This window comes from Microtus oregoni, unplaced genomic scaffold (genome assembly GCF_018167655.1).
Source record: "Microtus oregoni isolate MIOR12 unplaced genomic scaffold, Mior012 000043F_ref0000047, whole genome shotgun sequence".
NCBI lineage: Eukaryota > Metazoa > Chordata > Mammalia > Rodentia > Cricetidae > Microtus > Microtus oregoni.
This window is the reverse complement of record NW_024543210.1, coordinates 12,493,270-12,511,695: the sequence shown is the minus strand read 5'-3', so window position 1 is coordinate 12,511,695 and position 18,426 is coordinate 12,493,270. Positions and strand designations below refer to the sequence as shown.

General features: G+C 47.2%; 1 protein-coding gene across 10 annotated transcripts in view; it reads right to left on the bottom strand.

Moving 5' to 3' along the window:
- The window catches only part of Ttc7b (tetratricopeptide repeat domain 7B), a 216,358-nt gene that overhangs the window by 48,773 nt on the left and 149,159 nt on the right, over nucleotides 1–18,426 (bottom strand). For 5 of the 10 annotated variants that reach the window (XM_041633213.1, XM_041633216.1, XM_041633219.1 and 2 more), the window contains 2 exons: nucleotides 7,353–7,469; nucleotides 165–274 (listed from right to left, as the gene is read on the bottom strand). In XM_041633213.1, the coding sequence (XP_041489147.1) occupies nucleotides 165–274; nucleotides 7,353–7,469 (227 nt within the window). The remainder of the gene's footprint in view (nucleotides 1–164; nucleotides 275–7,352; nucleotides 7,470–18,426) is intronic. The other 5 variants (XM_041633214.1, XM_041633217.1, XM_041633220.1 and 2 more) reach the window with 1 other exon arrangement.

The following is an 18,426-nucleotide window of genomic DNA, read 5'->3' as shown; positions in this document are numbered from 1 at the left end:
TCAGTTTAGTGTGCAGCTATTTGCCCGAGGCCTCTTCCCACACTCTTCCCCCACCCCTCCAACCCCCCACCCTACCCTGGGGCCTGACAGTCTCACATGCTCAACTTGGCACTGGCTCCCACCTTCTGCTCTTGATCCCACCCCCTCTGGCCTTTGGTTCTCACCTGTCTCAGGATCGCTGAAGTCTGGCAATGTGATTGTATTAAGCTGTCGTCTGTCAGCGATGGTTCTATCTAAGAGGCTGCTCCCACGTCCAGAGTCACTGCAAAACACACTGTAAATGTCAGTCACCCAAAAGACCAAGAACAAACTGGCAGAGAAAGCTGAAGCCCAGGGGTGGGTAGCTACGTGTGTCTGGATGCTCCTCACATCCTTCCACACTCGGAGGGATCCTGTACCCTCGGCTTCAGTGTTGCATAACTGTGTTCACAGACGCAGCTCCAGTGATGCCCACAGAGCCTTGCTGCTTTTATTCTTAAGTCATATGAGATATGAGAGAAGACCAGGCTAGTGAGATGGCTCGGCGAGTAAAGCACTTGCTGCTCAAGCCTCATGCTCTGAGTTTGATCCCCGGGACCAAGGATGGAAGGAGAGAACAGACTCCTGCACACTGCCTTCTGATGAGCTGCGGTGTCTGCACACCTGCACGCATGCACACCTTACATCAAAGAAAGACAGAGAGAAAGACAAGAAAGAAGGGGAAGGAAGGAGGGAGGAAGGCAGGGAGAAAAGGAGGAAGGGAAAAGAAAGGAGAGGGGAGGAGAGGGTAAATCTCCTCTTGACAGGGAGAGAGTGGCTGGCATTCGGAATAAATTTACCCAGCTCCTAAAGCCCTACCTTCCAAGATGTCTTTACCAACCACACCTGAGCTCTGAACTCTGTGGCATGAGAGAATTTACCCAGAACATTTTCAAAATGTTCAAGGCCCCATCCAGACCAAGGATATTAAAAATCCTTAGGACAACTGTGATTTCTCAAAACTCTTCTAGCTCCCAGGGCTGCTGCACCTGAGGCTTCCTGGTTCTCAGTGTGATCATCATGAATTTGAATGTGTCTCCAAACCAATCTGAAAGCCCTTACATGGAAAATATTCCACTTAATACATGAGGAAAGGCGGTGTGAGGTGCTTCAGTGAGCCGGTCACAGCAGAACCAGGGTCCTGTGGCTTTCCCGAGCTTACAAGGCTGGCCAGAAGGGACTTGGGGGAAACAAAGCAGGATTTTGGTGCCTGCCTCTACACAGCCACCCCACCAGCTTCTATTCCAGCACTGTCCCATCTTTCTGACCCCCATTTCTCCAGTTCTGACTACAAATCAGGCATGGCATCCCTCACTAGCACTGCCACAGGGAAGCCACCACTGACGGAATGGGGATGAGGCAGCTAAAGGACTTTAGTCCATACAAGTCTAAGACACAATCTGTGAAGTAGGTAGAAATTATTATTGCTTTTTCCTATCATGCTAGCGTCTGGAGCACTAGGAGTGAATTTTTTTTCTGTTAAGACATTTGAAATCTACAATAAAGGAACAGTTTCCTTCCTGTGCACAGCTGTGGCTGCTGCTCAGAAGCAGCAAACAAGATTCGTTATGAACCTTAACACAGTTCACAGGCTGCAATTTCCGCGTCCAGAGATGTAGTTAGAGAAACAGGAAGCCGAGGAAACTTCCCTCACTGCAGACTGCCAGCCTGCACTTACTACATCATCCACACAGGCTTGCTGGAAGCTGCACTATTCATTATTTCCACACTGGGAGACAAGACGTCTCCCTTAGCAGAAGACAATACAAAAGCCTGAGCAGACAACCGTAAAAAATGGACGGAATGATTCTAACACTGGTCTGTTCGTGTGGTGTTTTCAATATAAACAACCACAAAGGGTTAATGATCTGAATGCTGCAATGGGTCCTCATTCAGGAAGCTTTCAGAAGGCTTTGTCTCAATATGTAATGGATTCTGGAATACATGAGGCCTTCATGGTGCAAAGGAAGGATCTACCCGGGCATCCAGTGGCTACATGGGGTGTGTGTGTGTTGGGGGGGTGGGGACTGCAGGATTCCACCTTGCCAAGTTTCAGATCATGAGCGTGGCTGCCATGTGCGATGCTTTGGAAGGGCCCAAAAGCTGGGGTCCTGGAGCCCAGACAGCGATCTAGGCTCTTGTCCTGTGTCACGAATGAATCATCACTTTGGGCAAGGCCACTGTACCTCAGTGACTTCTCTGGCCGGATCATGTAAGGAAAGATTATCTTCCTACACAGAACTGCATAAGGGTGGAAAGTGTGTGCACATGGAAGAGTTATAACTTCCAGGTCCACGCCAAGGGTCAGAAACATAGCTCCTTATAAACACTGCCTGGGTTACTATGTCTGGTGAGTTCCCAGAGATGGCTTACCCCTGGCCTGCTGGTGCAACTATGGAAGGTGGGGGAAGCTAAGGGCTTCCTACTTAAAACATCAGAAATCCCAGTTGCGACCATAGTCACTGACAATGATGCGAGGCCATGTACTTGCATTGGCAGAACAGCGACACTTGGGATATCCCCCAGCCTGTCTTCCATTGCGTCCTCAAAAACTGCACACATGCAGCTAAGCATCATTAAAATTGAGATGCTTTTACTTCCAACTGAATGTTTTCTTTCTAGATGTACCCCTCAATCACTTCCCTTTCTCCCTCCGGGACTCTGTCTGTTTGGGCACTTCTCATGAACCACTTATCACTTCTCCCTCACTTCTCAGCCTGGCACTCGAGCTGCCAGGAACACCTCCCAGGAAATGAGATGGCAGAAAACCACTCCTGGTTAGGGGTGCTAAGAGGTAGTTTCGGGAGAGGAAATCTGAAGGCTCTCCAAGTCCACGGTGTATAAGCTGGAAATGTCTACACATACATATGTAATAGTAATTCCAGGGAATTCAGAGTAAACAGTGCTTCGAACTGGAACTTTAAGTTTCTCTTAGAAACCCTTCCCGTCTTCCACGGCTGCAGAGAGGTTAAACAGGAGGTGGTGGATCAGGAGTCAGAACCATGGAGTTCCCACGGCAGTCTTGCCTCTTTCCAGCTCCTGGAAAAGTGTGTAACAGACAATACATTCTACATCTAAGAGAGTCTGCAGATAGAAACCCATAGCAGGGGCGGAAAGAGAGGCTTCAGTCTTGCTTTGGTTCGGTGTTTCCTCGGTATGTTCCCTTTCCTTCCTTCTGGACTGGTGATGTATATCCTGTGCCATTATATGTGGGAACCATGTCATCTGCTTTTTGATTTGGATTTTACAGGGGGTTATAGTTAAGAGAGTTCTTTGAGTCTCAGAAGACTTTGAATTTTGGACTTTTAAACAGTGTTGGGACTGTAATAGACAATGGGACTTTTGAAGTTGAACTTCATGTATTTTTTTTTTTTTTTTTGCCTTATGATATAGGCTATAGGCCTATAGGAGCCAGGGAGTGGAATGTGCTGGTCTGAATCAGAATGGCTCCCATAGGCTCATAAAATTGAATGTTTGGTTGTTAGGGAGTGGCACTACTTGAAAGGGATCAGGAGGTGTGGCCTTGTTGTAGGAAGTGTCAAGGGGGGTGGGCTTTGGGGTTTCAAAAGCCCAAGCGAGGTGGAGGAGTCTCTCTCTTCCTGCTGCTTTGGATCCAGATGCAGAACTCTCAGTTACTTTTCCAGCACCATGTCTGCCTGCGTGTCTCCATGCTCCTCACCATGACCATCAACTAACCTCTGAAACAGCAAGCCAATTAAATGTTTTCTTTTATATGAGTTGCTGTGGTCATGGTGGATCTTCACAGCAACAGACGCTGCTTCCCTCTAGCTTTTTGGGTCTGGGTCATGATGATCACACAGGCTCTCAGTGTTTCTGAACTGCACTTTTTGCAACAGTAAAATGAGCCCGATGCCACATGGCATTTCCCATGTGATTCAGCTTTTCACAGAATGAGAGGATGTTCTGAAAAACAAAAAAGCCCTACCAAAATGCTGATGGTTATTAGTGGGGCTGCAGTCAGGAAAACATGCATCTCTATGTGTCAGCTTTGAACCTACTTCTTGGTAAATGATTGAAACAGGAGTTAAGAAGAAAGCAAGCTTCTTCCTATTACGAAGATGTCAACCTATGGCCATGACAGGGAGAGCTCAGGTGGCAGTAATCAGAAGGGGGGGCGGGGGGAGAACTGGTTGTCATCAGCAGAGGCAGCCTGCTGTCCCGGAGGGAGCTTTGCTGTCAGACGGCCTTGTGTTTGATGATAGCTCTGTGTATATTTAAGCTGGAAAACTTGGGCCTGTTACACAGTCTCCTTAGCTTCCATTGTTTCCTCTGAAGTAGGAAACAGTAGCTATCTTGCAGGGTGATGCAGGGTCTGAAGGCAGCGCATAAATGGCACAGGGAAATCCTCGGTGAAAGTAATTACTACCACCCCTGGCTGAAGTGCTGTGGTTCAGAATGCTGAGAGGATGGGGACCTTTCTGGTGAGATTCTGTTCAGATTCAGGCTGTTTTGAGTGGCTAAGTCATTATAAAGAATTGAGGGGGCTTTATTCTTTGCTAAGGGAGAGAAGACAAAACCCGAGACATATCCCCATCCTAAATACAGGAAATATTTCAGACCCAGAACGGGAGAATCTGGGTTCTTGAAATGGCGGCACTTCGAACGTATGCTGGGGAGAATGTCCACCCACTTGGCTCCGAACAGGAGCTGCGTCCTACAACTGCAGGTGGAGCGCTCTTGGTACACACTGTCCAAGGCTCAGCTCAGCAGTCAGCTTCTATTATGATTTCCCTCAAGCCAAAAGAAAGACGGAAAGAGCTGCTGAGAGCATAGTCAAGGGCTTTTTCAATTTGGCCACTCCTCCTCCTCTTAGTGTCCCCGAAGGCCTGTGCTGAGCCTGGGAAGGATATGCAAGGGCCTGGGGAAGACTGGGAAACCCAGACAGGTGGAGCAAAGGCAGAGGCAAGGGCAGTAGAGTCAGGCAGTTGGCACAGACCCACTTCCTCTGGACAGAAACCAGCTGTTTCCTGTAAAAATCTTTCTGCTTAGTTTTCAGTTTATTTATTTTTAGGAAAGGCTGTTTCTCACACACTTCTTATCACGATCCTGCCTTGTGCTAACGTCCATGCCACCTAAAGACAGCCTGAAGGCTGTTGGTCCTATGCTGCTGTATTGGGGGTTTGAAGTGTGCAGATGCTGGAGAGCAAGCCCTCTTTCTGCAAGCTGCACTCCTTAGCCAGGGGCACTTCTCACCCCAGCTGCCCAAGCATGCTGAAATCTGTGCAATGGTAAGGGCTGCTGAGAAACATTTACGACCCAAGAAAATGAAGTTGAGACAAACACTCAGGGAGCTCTCTAGTAAAGGGCTGCTCTGTCTCCGCTTCATGCCCAAGGCTTTGGAAGAGGTCATCTCCACCCTAGGGCAGGAACGCCTTGCTCTGGCCCTAAGAGATCTTTCAAGGAAAGAAGAGTACGGACACAGCCCAGGCATTTGGTTAGGTATTTTTAAAGGCTTTCCAATTCTGCTATTTTTTTCCTCTGCATATTCAATATTCTTGGTTGCTAAGTGGGAGGAAAAGTGGGGAGGTGGGAGAGGTGTGGAGAACGGAGGGAATTGGCAAAGAGAAAGCGGAGGGTTTATTTTCTCCTTTCTAAAGGAGGAGCAGGCAAAGGATGGGCTCCACACGGAGGCAACCAGCTGAGGAAGTGTCTGCTGTAGGCTGGGTATAGGACAAAGATGCTCCAATCTTGATGGCTAGGCTACTCTAGAACTCATTCAGCAGTCTAGTCTGGTCCTGGACTCTCAGCAATCCCCCTGTATTGGCTTTTCAGAGTTGGAATTACAGTGTGAGCCACCAAAACCTGTCCAACTGAAAAAACTTTTGTTAAAAAAAAAAGTCAAAGTTACCATTTCCCACTGACACAGTTACTTACAGTCAGCCCTTCCTCTCTGTAGGTCTCTGTAGACCACGACAACTAGCTTACTTGTCTGCCTCCTACACTCCTGTACCATTGAATGACACCTTGTCTGCCTCCTGACTCTTTAGGACATACTATAAGTCATCCATACACCTTGCCATGAACTTGAGAAATATCAAGTATTTGCATTATGGGCAGTCACTTGAATCATCAGATAACTCTTTGCTAAATCCCTCTGGCAATGTGTCCCAGACTTGGGGCAACTGGGCTATGGGGTGTTTGCTGCTGGGGTTGCCTGGCGGTTTCTCCCCACATCTTCTGGCACAAAGGATAGCATCTTTAAGTACCTGTTAACTTAGGTACTACACAGCTCTGAGCGGTAGAAGTTAACTTGTAGAAACTATTATGACAAATTTATCTATGGGTATGCAATTGATTTCTACCCTGTGGAAAAGACAGTCCCACAATACATATTCCATCATCTTATAGGATACTATGTTTTTTGTAAATATGTATATTTGTAAATTCATTTCAGCATTTCTGTCTATGCACATATTCAAATTCTTCTTTGAATGGATCTTAACTTGTACTAGCTCCTTCACATATGAGTAAAGTTAAAAACTTTAATGCATGTTTATTTTATATTTGTATGAATCATAATTTTAACTTCTTCAAAATTATTTTTAACTATATTCACAGTGACTTCCCGTCTTAACAGGATGTAGTCTGCTGTTGACACAGACCCTTTAAATATTATAGGAAATGTTTGGAGTGTGTCACTGATCAATCTATACATCAGTTTCTAGAGAGATGGCAATTATCACAGGCAAGAGAGAAAAAGGTTTTGTGAATGACTTTTACGAGTCATCCATGGGAGTGGGGAGGACAGAGGAACAAATGAAACCCATGACTTAGAGGCTCCATCAACCATGGAGAAGCATGAAGCTCCATGTGGTGGTTGAAAGAAAATGGCCCCCACAGGTCCATAGGGAGTGGCACTATTAGGAGGTGTGGCCTTGCTGATGTGCGGCCTTGTTGGAAGAAGTGTGTCACTGGGGTGGGCTGTGAGGTCTCAGATGCTCAAACCAAACCTAGCGGCTCACTCTCTCTTCCTGCTGCCTGCAGATTCAGATGTAGATCTCTCAGCTCCTTCTCTAGCACCATGTCTGCCTGCACACCACCACGCTCCCTGCCATGACAACAATGGACTAAACCTCTGAACTGCAAGACAACTCCAATTAAATGTTTTCCTTTAGAAGAGTTGCCATAGTCATAGCGTCTCTTCACAGCAATAGAACCCTCACTAAGACTTTATCATTATTATCGACCATCTGTGGAGACTGGTGTACAGGGGAGTGACAGAGTTAATGCCAGATAAATGCCCATAGGAGATGGCTCTGATTTGCAGATATCCATGCAAACATGACACAAAACAGGCAGCGCTGGTCTCTTACCTGGGATTGGTGAGGTTGTAGCAGGATTTCCATATCTGTAACATGTGCTTACAGGTGAGCAGCGCCTCATCTGGGCCCCGGCAGAGTGACTCCAACTTCACTTTGGAAAACAGTAGTCTACAATGAGAGAGAAAAGAGAAGACACACAGCTAAGCCAGAGGCCTACCTCTCAAATCACATGAGGAGTGGGCTCATCCTAGAGCAGGGGGCAACTGCATACATTTTAATTTTTATTGAAAATAGATTTTTTTCTCATACAATATATTCTGATTGCAGTTTCCCCTCCTCCAGCTCCTCCCAGATCCCACCCACCCAAATCCACTCCCTTTTGCTTTCTCATTAGAAAACAAAAAAGTTTCTAAAATAATAACAACCAAATAAAATAAAAACAAACCAGAATAGAGAGAACAAATAAACTAATGGAAAAAAGAGCCAAAGTACAAGAAACATATATAGATGCAGAGACACATACTACCGCACACACAGAATCCTATTAAATGCACAAAGTTGGAAACCACAATATATACGCAAAAGACTTATAAAAATGCCAAAAGTAATATGAGACAAAAATCTTTTAAAGATACAATTGAGTTAATTTTGTGTTGGCCGTCTACTGTTGGGCACGGAGCCCGCCCTTAAGTGTGGTTTATATACAGACAGACTTCCTTGGAGACACTAATTTTCCCTTTGTGAGTGGTTCTCAACTGGGCATAGTTCATGGGTTAGGCATCAGGCTGTGTCCATGTCCCCTTCAGCATCAGGACCCCATGTGGCTTAGGCCTGTGTAGGCCCTGAACTGCACTTGTCTTAAAATGGGCCATCCAGCACCTGCAGGGTCTAGGGGAGGTAGCGGCTGCAGAGTCAAGGACTCTTAAACTCGCTGCTCAACCTGTGGCTTTGTGAAGGAGGCACAAGCAAGCATAGGGTGACAAAGTGTGTGGGGAGGTTAAAAGCACTGGAGTGGCCAATTTTATCCAGAACAGAGATTTTATTAAAAGCATGCTTTTTAGAACTGATCCAATTTATTTATGAAACTTCAGAAATTCATTAAAAGTGAACCTTGGTTTATTTATAAGATTACACAGGAGATATGACTCAGTTGATATAAATATCTGCAGAGAGCCCTCCAGAAGAATGTTCAGCCTCTCAGAGGCTTTGAAAGCTTACATAGCTGGGCATGGTAACCCATGTGTGTAGTCCCAACATGCAGAAAACTGAGGCAGGGGGATTACTGTTAGCTTCTATATACTGAGTTGCAGGTCAATCTGATCTATGGAATACCCTGTTTTTTAAAAAGACTTCCTTGAAGTCAGATAGGCAAGAGGACCATGGTGCAGGCTTCCTCTTGTGTCCTGCCTAGCCCGGCTATTTAGTGCCAAGACTTCACAAGTCCCTCACAATCATGAAAGCATCTCCTTATTCCTGACATCACCCATGGCTTCAGCCTCCATCTAGTGTGCTAAGCTGAGGGATTTCCCTTCTTTAGACCCTCAGACTTAGCCTCCTCCAAACCTCTCCCTGTAGACATCAGACCATGACTGCAGACCACAGCTCTCCCAATCTCTGGACTCTCCCCACTGTCCTTGAAAAGGTTCTGGCACAGACAGATTTTCCTTCTCCTCCTTCAGCTCTCATCTAATGTTTGCACTTAGACCCAGCACTTCTTGTCACCTCTAACAGTGGGTTACACTCTCTTTGCTAGCCCTTCGAAGCGCTCACGGCACTACCCAGCCATGTGCCACACACCCTTCACTTCCCTGGAGCTGACCGGCTGCTGCATCTCCCTCAGCTGTTCATGCTGGATCCTGGATCCTAACCCCTGGCACTTACCCGCTCTCTGGTTTTCTGTAGTTCAGCTAAATTGACCTTATCACATAAGTCTTTTTTACTTATCTTCTTTACTTGGCACATAGTTGTAGTTTGCTAATAAAGACAGGAGGTGACAGCTGTAGACTGCTAAGGCCTCCTATGTGCCGGGCCTACATGTGGCACTTAAAGACATGGGTATTGTCGTCTCTGTAATCACCTTTCTAGGTAGGTAGTAGTTATTTTGCCCCAACAAATGGGGCCATTGGAGGTGATTTTCTATGTGAGTCCTCACTTCCCTATCTGTGAACTCCCCCTCCACACTGCCTGAGATTGCGCTCTGCTTTTTGGGCCTTGTATCACATCTGCTCACCAATGGCTATCTCTGCAGCCCATGGGAGATCATGCACTTCAAGTGGTATAAATGTGATACAGGAGAGTTCTTCAGCCACTTGTGATATAATATCCACCTTCATGGTAACCAGAGCAGTGAAGTCCTGCCAGTGAAAGATGGGACAGGGGTAGCCTTCCCCCAGCACACCAAACTCGGCTCTGCCACACTTTCCCAACAGAGCACAGAAAGCCCGGGGGTGCTTGCTGGTGGCTCCCAGGGATGGGTTAGGTCTCAAGCTTCCTCCTCAAGCCTTGGTTTGAAGTATAGAACCTGGGCTGAGACAGCCATGGGCCAGGTGATGAGAAGGTTGTGGTCCCTGACCTATAAGCAGTGGGCACAAAGAGGAAGGCCAGATGCAAGCATGGGGCTTGGCTTTGATCCATGACATCTGAAGAGATGAAAATTCCCTTGAAACCTACTAGGTCCACCTATAGACTGGCAGCCATTCAGGGGGTCTCAAGAGTTTTTAAGAAGAACCAAAAGCTAACTCCTGCTGAAGCTTCATGAGTTGAGAATGTACCAGCAGTAACTTCTACCCAGATCCAACATGTCAGGAGGAAAGGAGCAGCTTCTGACTGGTCTCCTGTCAGTCTCCAGTGGAGGCCACGTGGAGGCCCATGGGATCTTCTAAGTGAGGGTGACTGCCGAGCATGGTGGCCAGGAGAGAGTTCTCCTAGGACTGTGAAGTCTACTGTAGGTGGCTGGGTTCTTGGGTAGGGTCTTATGGCTTGGCCAGGTACATAGAAAGGTCTGGGAATAGGTGAGGATGTTTCCTTGTTCAGCAGCAATTAGCCATGACACCTTCTGTCCCCAAGTACAAATGCCAGAGTGCATCTTGCAGCCTTGGCTTGAGGGAACACTTCTGTGAAGGTTTGCTGGCTGGGAAAAGAACTTCTAATTAACATGAAATAACAGCTTTCAAACACTTGACTCAGGATATGGAGCTGAAAAGGTGTGGGCTGGATTTAAGAGAACTAGACAGGAAGAACAATAACGGAACTGTAACACACGTGACAAGAAAGGCACGGGGAGGGAGGGAAGGGAACAGCATGAAAGAACCTGGCAGAGGGAAGAGCCAGGGAGCCAAGAACACAGGCAGCTAGCCCGTGCACAGGCCTGTGAGCACACGGGCTGGCTATGAGCACACAGGAAGAGCAGGGAGAGATGACACCGCCTCTTTACCCTCTTCCTGAACTCCGGTGGCTTTGTAAGGCAGGAAAGAGTGTTGAACACAGAACCTGTGCTTGTCATCTCTCCATAAACCTACTTGAACGTCTTAAGGCTGCTGAAAACATCTGGCGGGAAGCAAGCAATGCTGGCACAGAAACACAGACTACACAATGCCTGGCATTAGTTTGATGCTGCTAAATCCAAAGATATTATAAATTCAATCCACCGTGGAAATCCCAAGGCAAGGAAAACAAAACAAGTGACGAAACAGCTCAGGACAAAGCAGTGTAGGATAGAGTACACACCTGTTCGTCCGAAGCAGTGAGTACAAGAGGGGAACATGGGTAAGAACAGGCAGGCCGTGTCGTCAAGAACAGCCATGACTTAACATCAGAAGTCACAGACTTCCTAGACTTGGTTCGAAGTTCAATAATCTTATTTAAATCATTTTTTTCAGAGACCCACTGAAAACGTATTAAAATTAAAGAAGACCAGAACATGCTAAAACACCAATTCAATTCTGTGATGGTTAATTTCAACTTGACAGGATCTAGAATCACCTACAAGACAAATCTCAGCAGGTCTGTGAGGGCATTTCTAGATTGGTTTAGCTGTGTGTGTTATGGATGTGAAGACCTGATGTGGGAGTCTCCTCTTTGTGCTGTGATTCCCATTAATGAATAAAGAAACTGCCTCAGACTGTTAATAGGGCAGAACTTAGGTAGGTGGAGAAAACTAAGCTGAATGCTGGGAGAAAGAAGGGTGAAGTCAGAAAGCCATGGATCCTCCACCTGAGACAGACACTGGTTAGAATCTTTGCCGGTAAGCCACTGCCACATGGCGATATACAAATTAATAGAAATGGGTTAAATTAATATAAGAGTTAGATAAAAATAAGAAGCTAGAGCTAATGGGCCAAGCAGCGTTTTAATTAATATAATTTCTGTGTGGTTATTTTGGAGCTAAGCAGCCAGGTGGCCGGCACCAACAAGCAGGCCCTCCTCCTGTTACAAAGACCCATTCTAAATTTGGGGAGCTATCCTGTAAGCTGGGGTTCCTTATCTGAATAAAACAGGAAAAGCAAGTGGAGAATGATCGCCTGTCAAGGGATTCTGGTTTGAGTGCAAACCGACCAGCACTTCTAGCTCCTGCCACCGCGGTTCCTGCTTTCTCTTCATTATCTGCATCTTCCCTCGTTTTGGTGGCTGGTGCGGTTCATAACAGGGTTTCTTTGTGTAGCCCTGGCTATCCTGGAACTCGCTCTGTAGACCAGGCTGGCCTTGAGCTCACAGAGATCCGCCTTTTGTATCTTTCTTTAAACTGCTTCCTGTCAAGCACTCTGGCTACAATAAGGAGGAAAGTAACTAATATGGACTTCATTATTAACAATTAAAATTTGAATCCTCTACAATGCCTGTTGTGTTTTGGCTCTTGCCCATCATCTCTAACCCAACTCAAGCCACGGCCAACTCTTTCCTCACTAGTCCTCATGCTTCTGGGTCTTTGCACAGAGTTCTCTGTTGTTTGAAATGTCCTTGAAGCCATGTGTTCTGGCCTCTCACGCACCTACTCATCCTGCAGAGTGCATGCCAAACAACACCTATTCAGCCTTCAAGAACGGGAGTAACCCCCATCCAATGACAACACAATTGCCAAACCACAAGAGTTCACAACTGCAGGATAACAAATTATAAGCCAGGAAACATATGTTTCCAAGACAAGTAAAATAATAACAATAGCAGCAGCTGAGAGACACCTGAAATATTTAATCACCGATTCCACAGCAATCCTACAAATTAGGCAGAGAGTTAATCTGCCCAAACTCACATCACAGACACTTAACTCTAAATCTGTCTGACTTCCAAAGTACTGAACAAGAAGCAGAGGATGATCTCAAATCTTATAATGACACTAATGAGGAGGTGGGCATAGCACTGTCTACTCCACCACCAAGTATTTAAAACTCCCAAATGCAAGACTGGAGGCAGTACAATGTGGCATAAGGCTTCCTAGCCCCCCTGAGAACTTCCAGCCCAGTGAGGACCACCCTGTGGCCTTGAACTTGAGGAGTTGGGTGCTGGGGCTCTGCCCTAGACTGTCACACACAACATTCAGTAAAGGGCAGCCACATTTGTGCATGCGTGCTTGGGATTTGCCTTTCACCCCCAAGTCTCAGACATAAAAAATTCTAGGTGTTTGAACACCCCAGTTACTCAAACTTTTACTTTTCATTAAAATTCATTAAATAATATTTTACCCTACTTTGGAAAGAATCCCAAGATAAATCATGGAATAAAGACTATGTTTGGCTTAGGGAAGAGCTAAGAAAGGACATACAACTGCCCGCCCCAGTGAGGAGCTAGGCCAAGAGGTATTGTGAAATTTCATTGTTTCTCATAGGAAATGAGTCTAAGTAACCATTCCTAGGAGGACTCTCTGATCTTTGGGAGTCTGCCCTATCCTGTGTGACTCTTGCTCACCTTCTCCTGGTCCATTCCCCTAAATCCCAAGTTGGGCTCAGGGGAAGATGAAGCTAAAAGATCCATATTTCAAAATTCAGAAACTTAATATGCTTCTCGAAACGTTCTGATCTAGAATACTCAGTGAGGGTGGAGGAGACGGCTCTGTGGGTGCTGTGCAAACATAAGCACCTGAGTTTGGGTCCCTAGAGCCCACCCAAAGCCAGATGTGATAGCACTTATCTGTAGGCCCAGTGCTCCTAGAGTGGGATGGGAGGCAGAGAAAGGAAAATCCCCATAAGATCATTGGTTAGCTGGGCTGGAGTAGGCAGTGGGAAACAAGGGACCCTGTCTCATACAACATAGAAGGCAAGGACTGCATCTAAAGTGGTCTTCAGTTTCCACTATGCCCTGAGCCACACAGCCCACATTCTCATATTCTCATTCTCTCATTCTCATTCTCTCTCTCTCTCTCTCTCTCACATACAAATTTTAAAAAATTGGAAAGTCTGAGGCTCTAGTTTCCTCCAGCTTGCTAACTGCTTCAAGGAGGAAACATGCGTATTAGCCATCCAAACCTGCCAACTAGGTGTGAGGGCTGCGTTCACGGCAGCTGGTTTAGAAATAAAATGACAGGCACCTGAATCCTTGGGAGCTTGTGCTGCTCTGTGAACTTTTAGAGCCCTCATGTCAGGAGCTTTCCTTGGCTTATCTCCTGAATGTGGGCAGGTGCAGAAGCAGCCGGCAGAGCAGCCTGGGAGGTTTGCTACAGTGGGCCCTGCATGTCGTCCTCCACCTTTCAGAGCTGGGCAGCCCACCTGGAGAGATGGAGCAGGGCTGCTGCAAGGACCTGAAGGAATGCATGCATGCGACGCTAGGCTAAGGGAAGACTGGATCTGCAAAGGAGGGGGTGTAGGGTGGGTAGGGCAAGCGCTCAGAAGGAATTTTAAACACAGGAGATGGGTTGGCGCCGACCCCACTGATGCGAGCGATGTGAGAGATGAAAAGCAGTGTGGCGATGAGGAGAGATGAGGATTTGAAGCCAGATGAGTCGTTTGGAAACAGGTGTTCCGAAAGAGAAGGCGAAGCAGGCCATGTGCAGCCAGCCGTGTCCAGGAGAAGCACGCCTTCAACCTTCTGAAGGTTCCCATCGAGCCTGAACGAACTCTACCTCTGTTGACGGTCTTCAACATTTCTATGCCTACTATGTGCTGTTTGGAGCCACAGTTGGCCTGGCGAGGATTTCTTAATGGACCAGTGCCAGAGGAACAAACAAACACACCAACAAACAACTAACTTGAGGCCCTAGTGTAGCCACTGTGACTGATACCACCAGGGCAGCCTGTGATGCTGGCTTACAGCCATACGGGAGCCAGAGTTGAGACACAGCCCTGCCATTCCCCTACACAACAGATGGAAGGAATGAGGTGTCACCCAGGTCACAGGATTGTTAATACATACCAAATACTCCTCGAGGCCTCACTAATTGCAAAGAGTCAGCAAATGACACTCAAGTGATCTATCTGGTTAATCATTTGTTACCCAGGAAGTAATTTCATAGACCATTTGGCTTACCTACCTACTGTACTGATATATATGATCTCCTATTTATGATCTCAGGAGAAAGAGAAGATACAAGTTTTAAATGCAAAACTAGAAAAGGCCTTAGCAGATTTCTGAATACTTTGTTATTCTGAGTATAGACCAAGACATGTAGCTGCAGAATCTACTGGAAAGATTCTTAGGAAAAACAGAATCTATCTCTCTTCTACCTGCCACCCCCCAGTCAGAATTCACACACCTCTAGATTCCCAAGTAATCCCAGGTGGGTGCAAAGTTAAATTGAAAAAGCACTGCTGTTCACAGCCCCCCACCCTAAAGGAGGACAGACCCTCAGTGGTCTGTTCACAGCTCCCCACCCTAAAGGAGGACAGACTTCAGTGGTCTGTTGAAGAACAGAGGAAAACAGCTGCCCAGGAAAGGGCTCCCATGCTTCTTGCACTTCAGAAATTCTTCCTGTGCTTATTCATTCCCAGGAGAAATTAATTTATTTATTTAGAATTGAGGGCTTGCTATGTTGCGCAGGCTGGTTCCAAACTCCTGGGCTCCTGGGAAGATGGAACTATTGGTATGCACCACATTTGCCTCCAGTGAGACTCTTGGGAGCATGTCTTTAGTTCCCAAGCTAGGTGGGAATTCTGCAAACCATTCACATTATGCTCACAACTGTGGGCACCTTAGCTGTGGTATGAAATACATGGTACCTGCCCTTCCAGGGAGAACCCCAGAGCACTTCCTGAGGGATGAGCTAGAATTCTGCTTAGTGTTGCCCACATAGTTACACTGAGGGTATACCATCCAGCCATGGTCTCCCAGTCTGGGGCATCATTCAGAGGGGCAGCCATGGTCTCCCAGTCCGGGGCACCATTCAGAGGGGCAGCTATGGTCTCCCGGTCTGGGGCATCATTCAGAGGGGCAGCCATGGTCTCCCAGTCCGGGGCATCATTCAGAGGGGCAGCTATGGTCTCCTGGTCTGGGGCATCATTCAGAGGGGCAACCATGGTCTCCCGGCCTGGGACATCATTCAGAGGGGCAGCCATGGTCTCCCAGTCCGGGGCATCATTCAGAAGGGCAGCTATGGTCTCCTGGTCTGGGGCATCATTCAGAGGGGCAACCATGGTCTCCCGGCCTGGGGCATCATTCAGAGGGGCAGCTATCTCCCAGTCCTCCCTTGAGTCTGCAGAGCATGGAGCGACTGCCCCACCAGCATGTGGACAGGGTAGGATCCTGAATGGGCTTAGTAAGTAAATCATCTTTCAGGGATGAAGAATCAAATGTTTTGCAGAATAGGCAAATCAAAGTCAGGTTCAATGGCTGGGAGAGTGTGGCATCATGCTGACCCAAATGGGCATAAATTTAAATGTTTTTGAAATGTGTTCTGGTCCAAATTTCTTTGCCGATACATGACAGCTCAGAGGCTATTCTCAGGTTTTCAAGGGGTTAATCTGGGTGCTTGGTCCTATCACACACCCAAATGCATTCTGCCTCCTGGTTAGCAGGCAACAGGGGAGGCGTGTCTGAGGGCTAGGTTCTCTTTGCTGCAGCAGCTTCTCTGGTGACGGCTCTACTGGTTCCCTGACAGAAGTGAGCTATTTAACTGCTAAGGAAGTTGTAAAAACGTGACCATCTTGACACCCTCAGGTGCTCCAGGAGACATGCGCAATGTGCTAGCAGGTCTGGAAGCTCATCAGCTCTCCTTGCTCTCGGGGCTCAGCTGTCAGCAGTGACCGAGCTGCACCATATCCCCTCACTCTCAGGTCAACTGTCCCAGAAATCAAGACCACACTGATTTGGGAAAACAAAGATTCTTAGTGCCAAAGAATATGTAAGTAGCTGGTTTTTCAGGGCTTAGCTGCCTCTTCTCCTGCCCTGGGAGGGGCAGGGCTGGGGACAGAGCCAACCTGACGATGTGCCGCACACCTGTGACCCTAAGCCCCTCCTCTTTATGATGGACCATATTCCTTACATGTTGCCTCTCAACTGGAATACTCCCTTAGCCACCTAGAAGTATTTTAGAGCTAACAACAGACACAAATCACCTCAAGGCACGGCAATTTGCTTCGTTATTGGCTTCTGTTTCGGTAACTGATCTCAGTTTGAATTCTGGAGCTGTGGTGCCTAAGTTGGAAGCGACCTGCCCAGGTTGAACTGAAAACACCTCTGGAATCACACTGCCACCATCATTACGACCACTTTCAGTTCCTGCTTTAGCGATGGCAGCCGCTGAATTGTTATGCTACCCTCAAAACAACAGGGTCTACACATACAGGCAGGACTCCTTCCTACGGGCTCTGACTGGAGGGCATGAGACATCAAGGGGGCAAAGTGAGAGGGAAGCAGAGAAGCTGTCCTCAGGTTCTGTACAGGGAGTGGTAAGCAATGCCCTTGGCCCAGCAATCACAGAGAAAGGAACAGGCAGACTCTCCCCACGGCTCCCAAGCCGCTGTGCAGGGCTGTGGGCTCCAGCTGCTGACAATACAGCTCCTCAGGTCTGTGGCATGCTGAGCACGGTGGGCAAGACACTGCGGACAACAGTTTCCAGAAAGTACACTGTGTGAGTTCTGAAGGTGACTCTTGGGATTACTGACTGACACTAGGAAAATTAGCGGTCTTGAAAAGGAAAATATTAAATCAACTTTCTGGGTGCTGACTAGAAAGGGGTGGCTTCGATGCCGACCTTCTTGCCTCGGGCTGACTTCTCCCAGATCTGCTTAACAGACCTGACCTTCAACTGCCAAGGAGACTGGTCCATCTTGAAGGAAATAAACATTTTCCTAAAAGGGGGGCTCTTCTGGAAAGGGCACAAGATACTTGAGGAATTTAAATCAGAAGTGCCTGGCGAGGTGAACATGGGGAAAGAGGTTTAGGGAGTACCACCGTCCTGTTGGGGATGTCTGCTTCTGGCCATGCAGGATAGAGTCCCCCTGAACCCCTCCCCCCCCAAAAAAAACAAATACAGCTGTAACCGCTCTCCCAGTCTTCCCAGTCTTTGACTGGAAATGCTGTGTTGGCCTCCGAGCCATTCATTTGTCAATAGACTGGGGTCCTACTCCTAACAAGCATCCAAGTTTACCAAAGACCTCACCACAAACCCAGACCTCCCAGAAAGGTGACACACATCAGGATACTAACTGGGATATGTCACCTGGGCTCAGCAAGTCTACTCTGAAAGAAGGCTGGCTTAATGATCCAGACACTAACAGTTCCTAGTCATCTAATTCTGAAGAATACTTACTAGAAGCCATCCTAGAGCCAAGCACATCAACAATAAAATAAAAGAAAGTTGTTTTTAATAAAGGTAGTAAAACATACATAGTATAAAATTTGCCGTTTTAGCTATTTTTAAGTATATGGTTCTGTGGCGTTCAAGTTCATTCACAATGAGGTGCCACCATCCATCAGCCATCTCCAGACCTTGTGTGTGTGTGTACAGAGGCTGGAGGTCAACCTCAGTTGTCCTTCCTCAGCTGCTCTAGACCTTGTTTTAGTGACAGGGTCTAGCACTGGCCTGTAACTCACTGACTGGGCTGACTGGCCAGTGGGAGCTGCCTGTCTCCACTTTTTCAATGCAGGGATTAAAGATCACATATGGCCTTTGTAAAGTATTTTATGTGTGTGGGTGTTTTGCCCACATGCATGTCTGTGCCCCACATGTGTGTAAGCCTGCAGAGGCCAGAAAGGAACT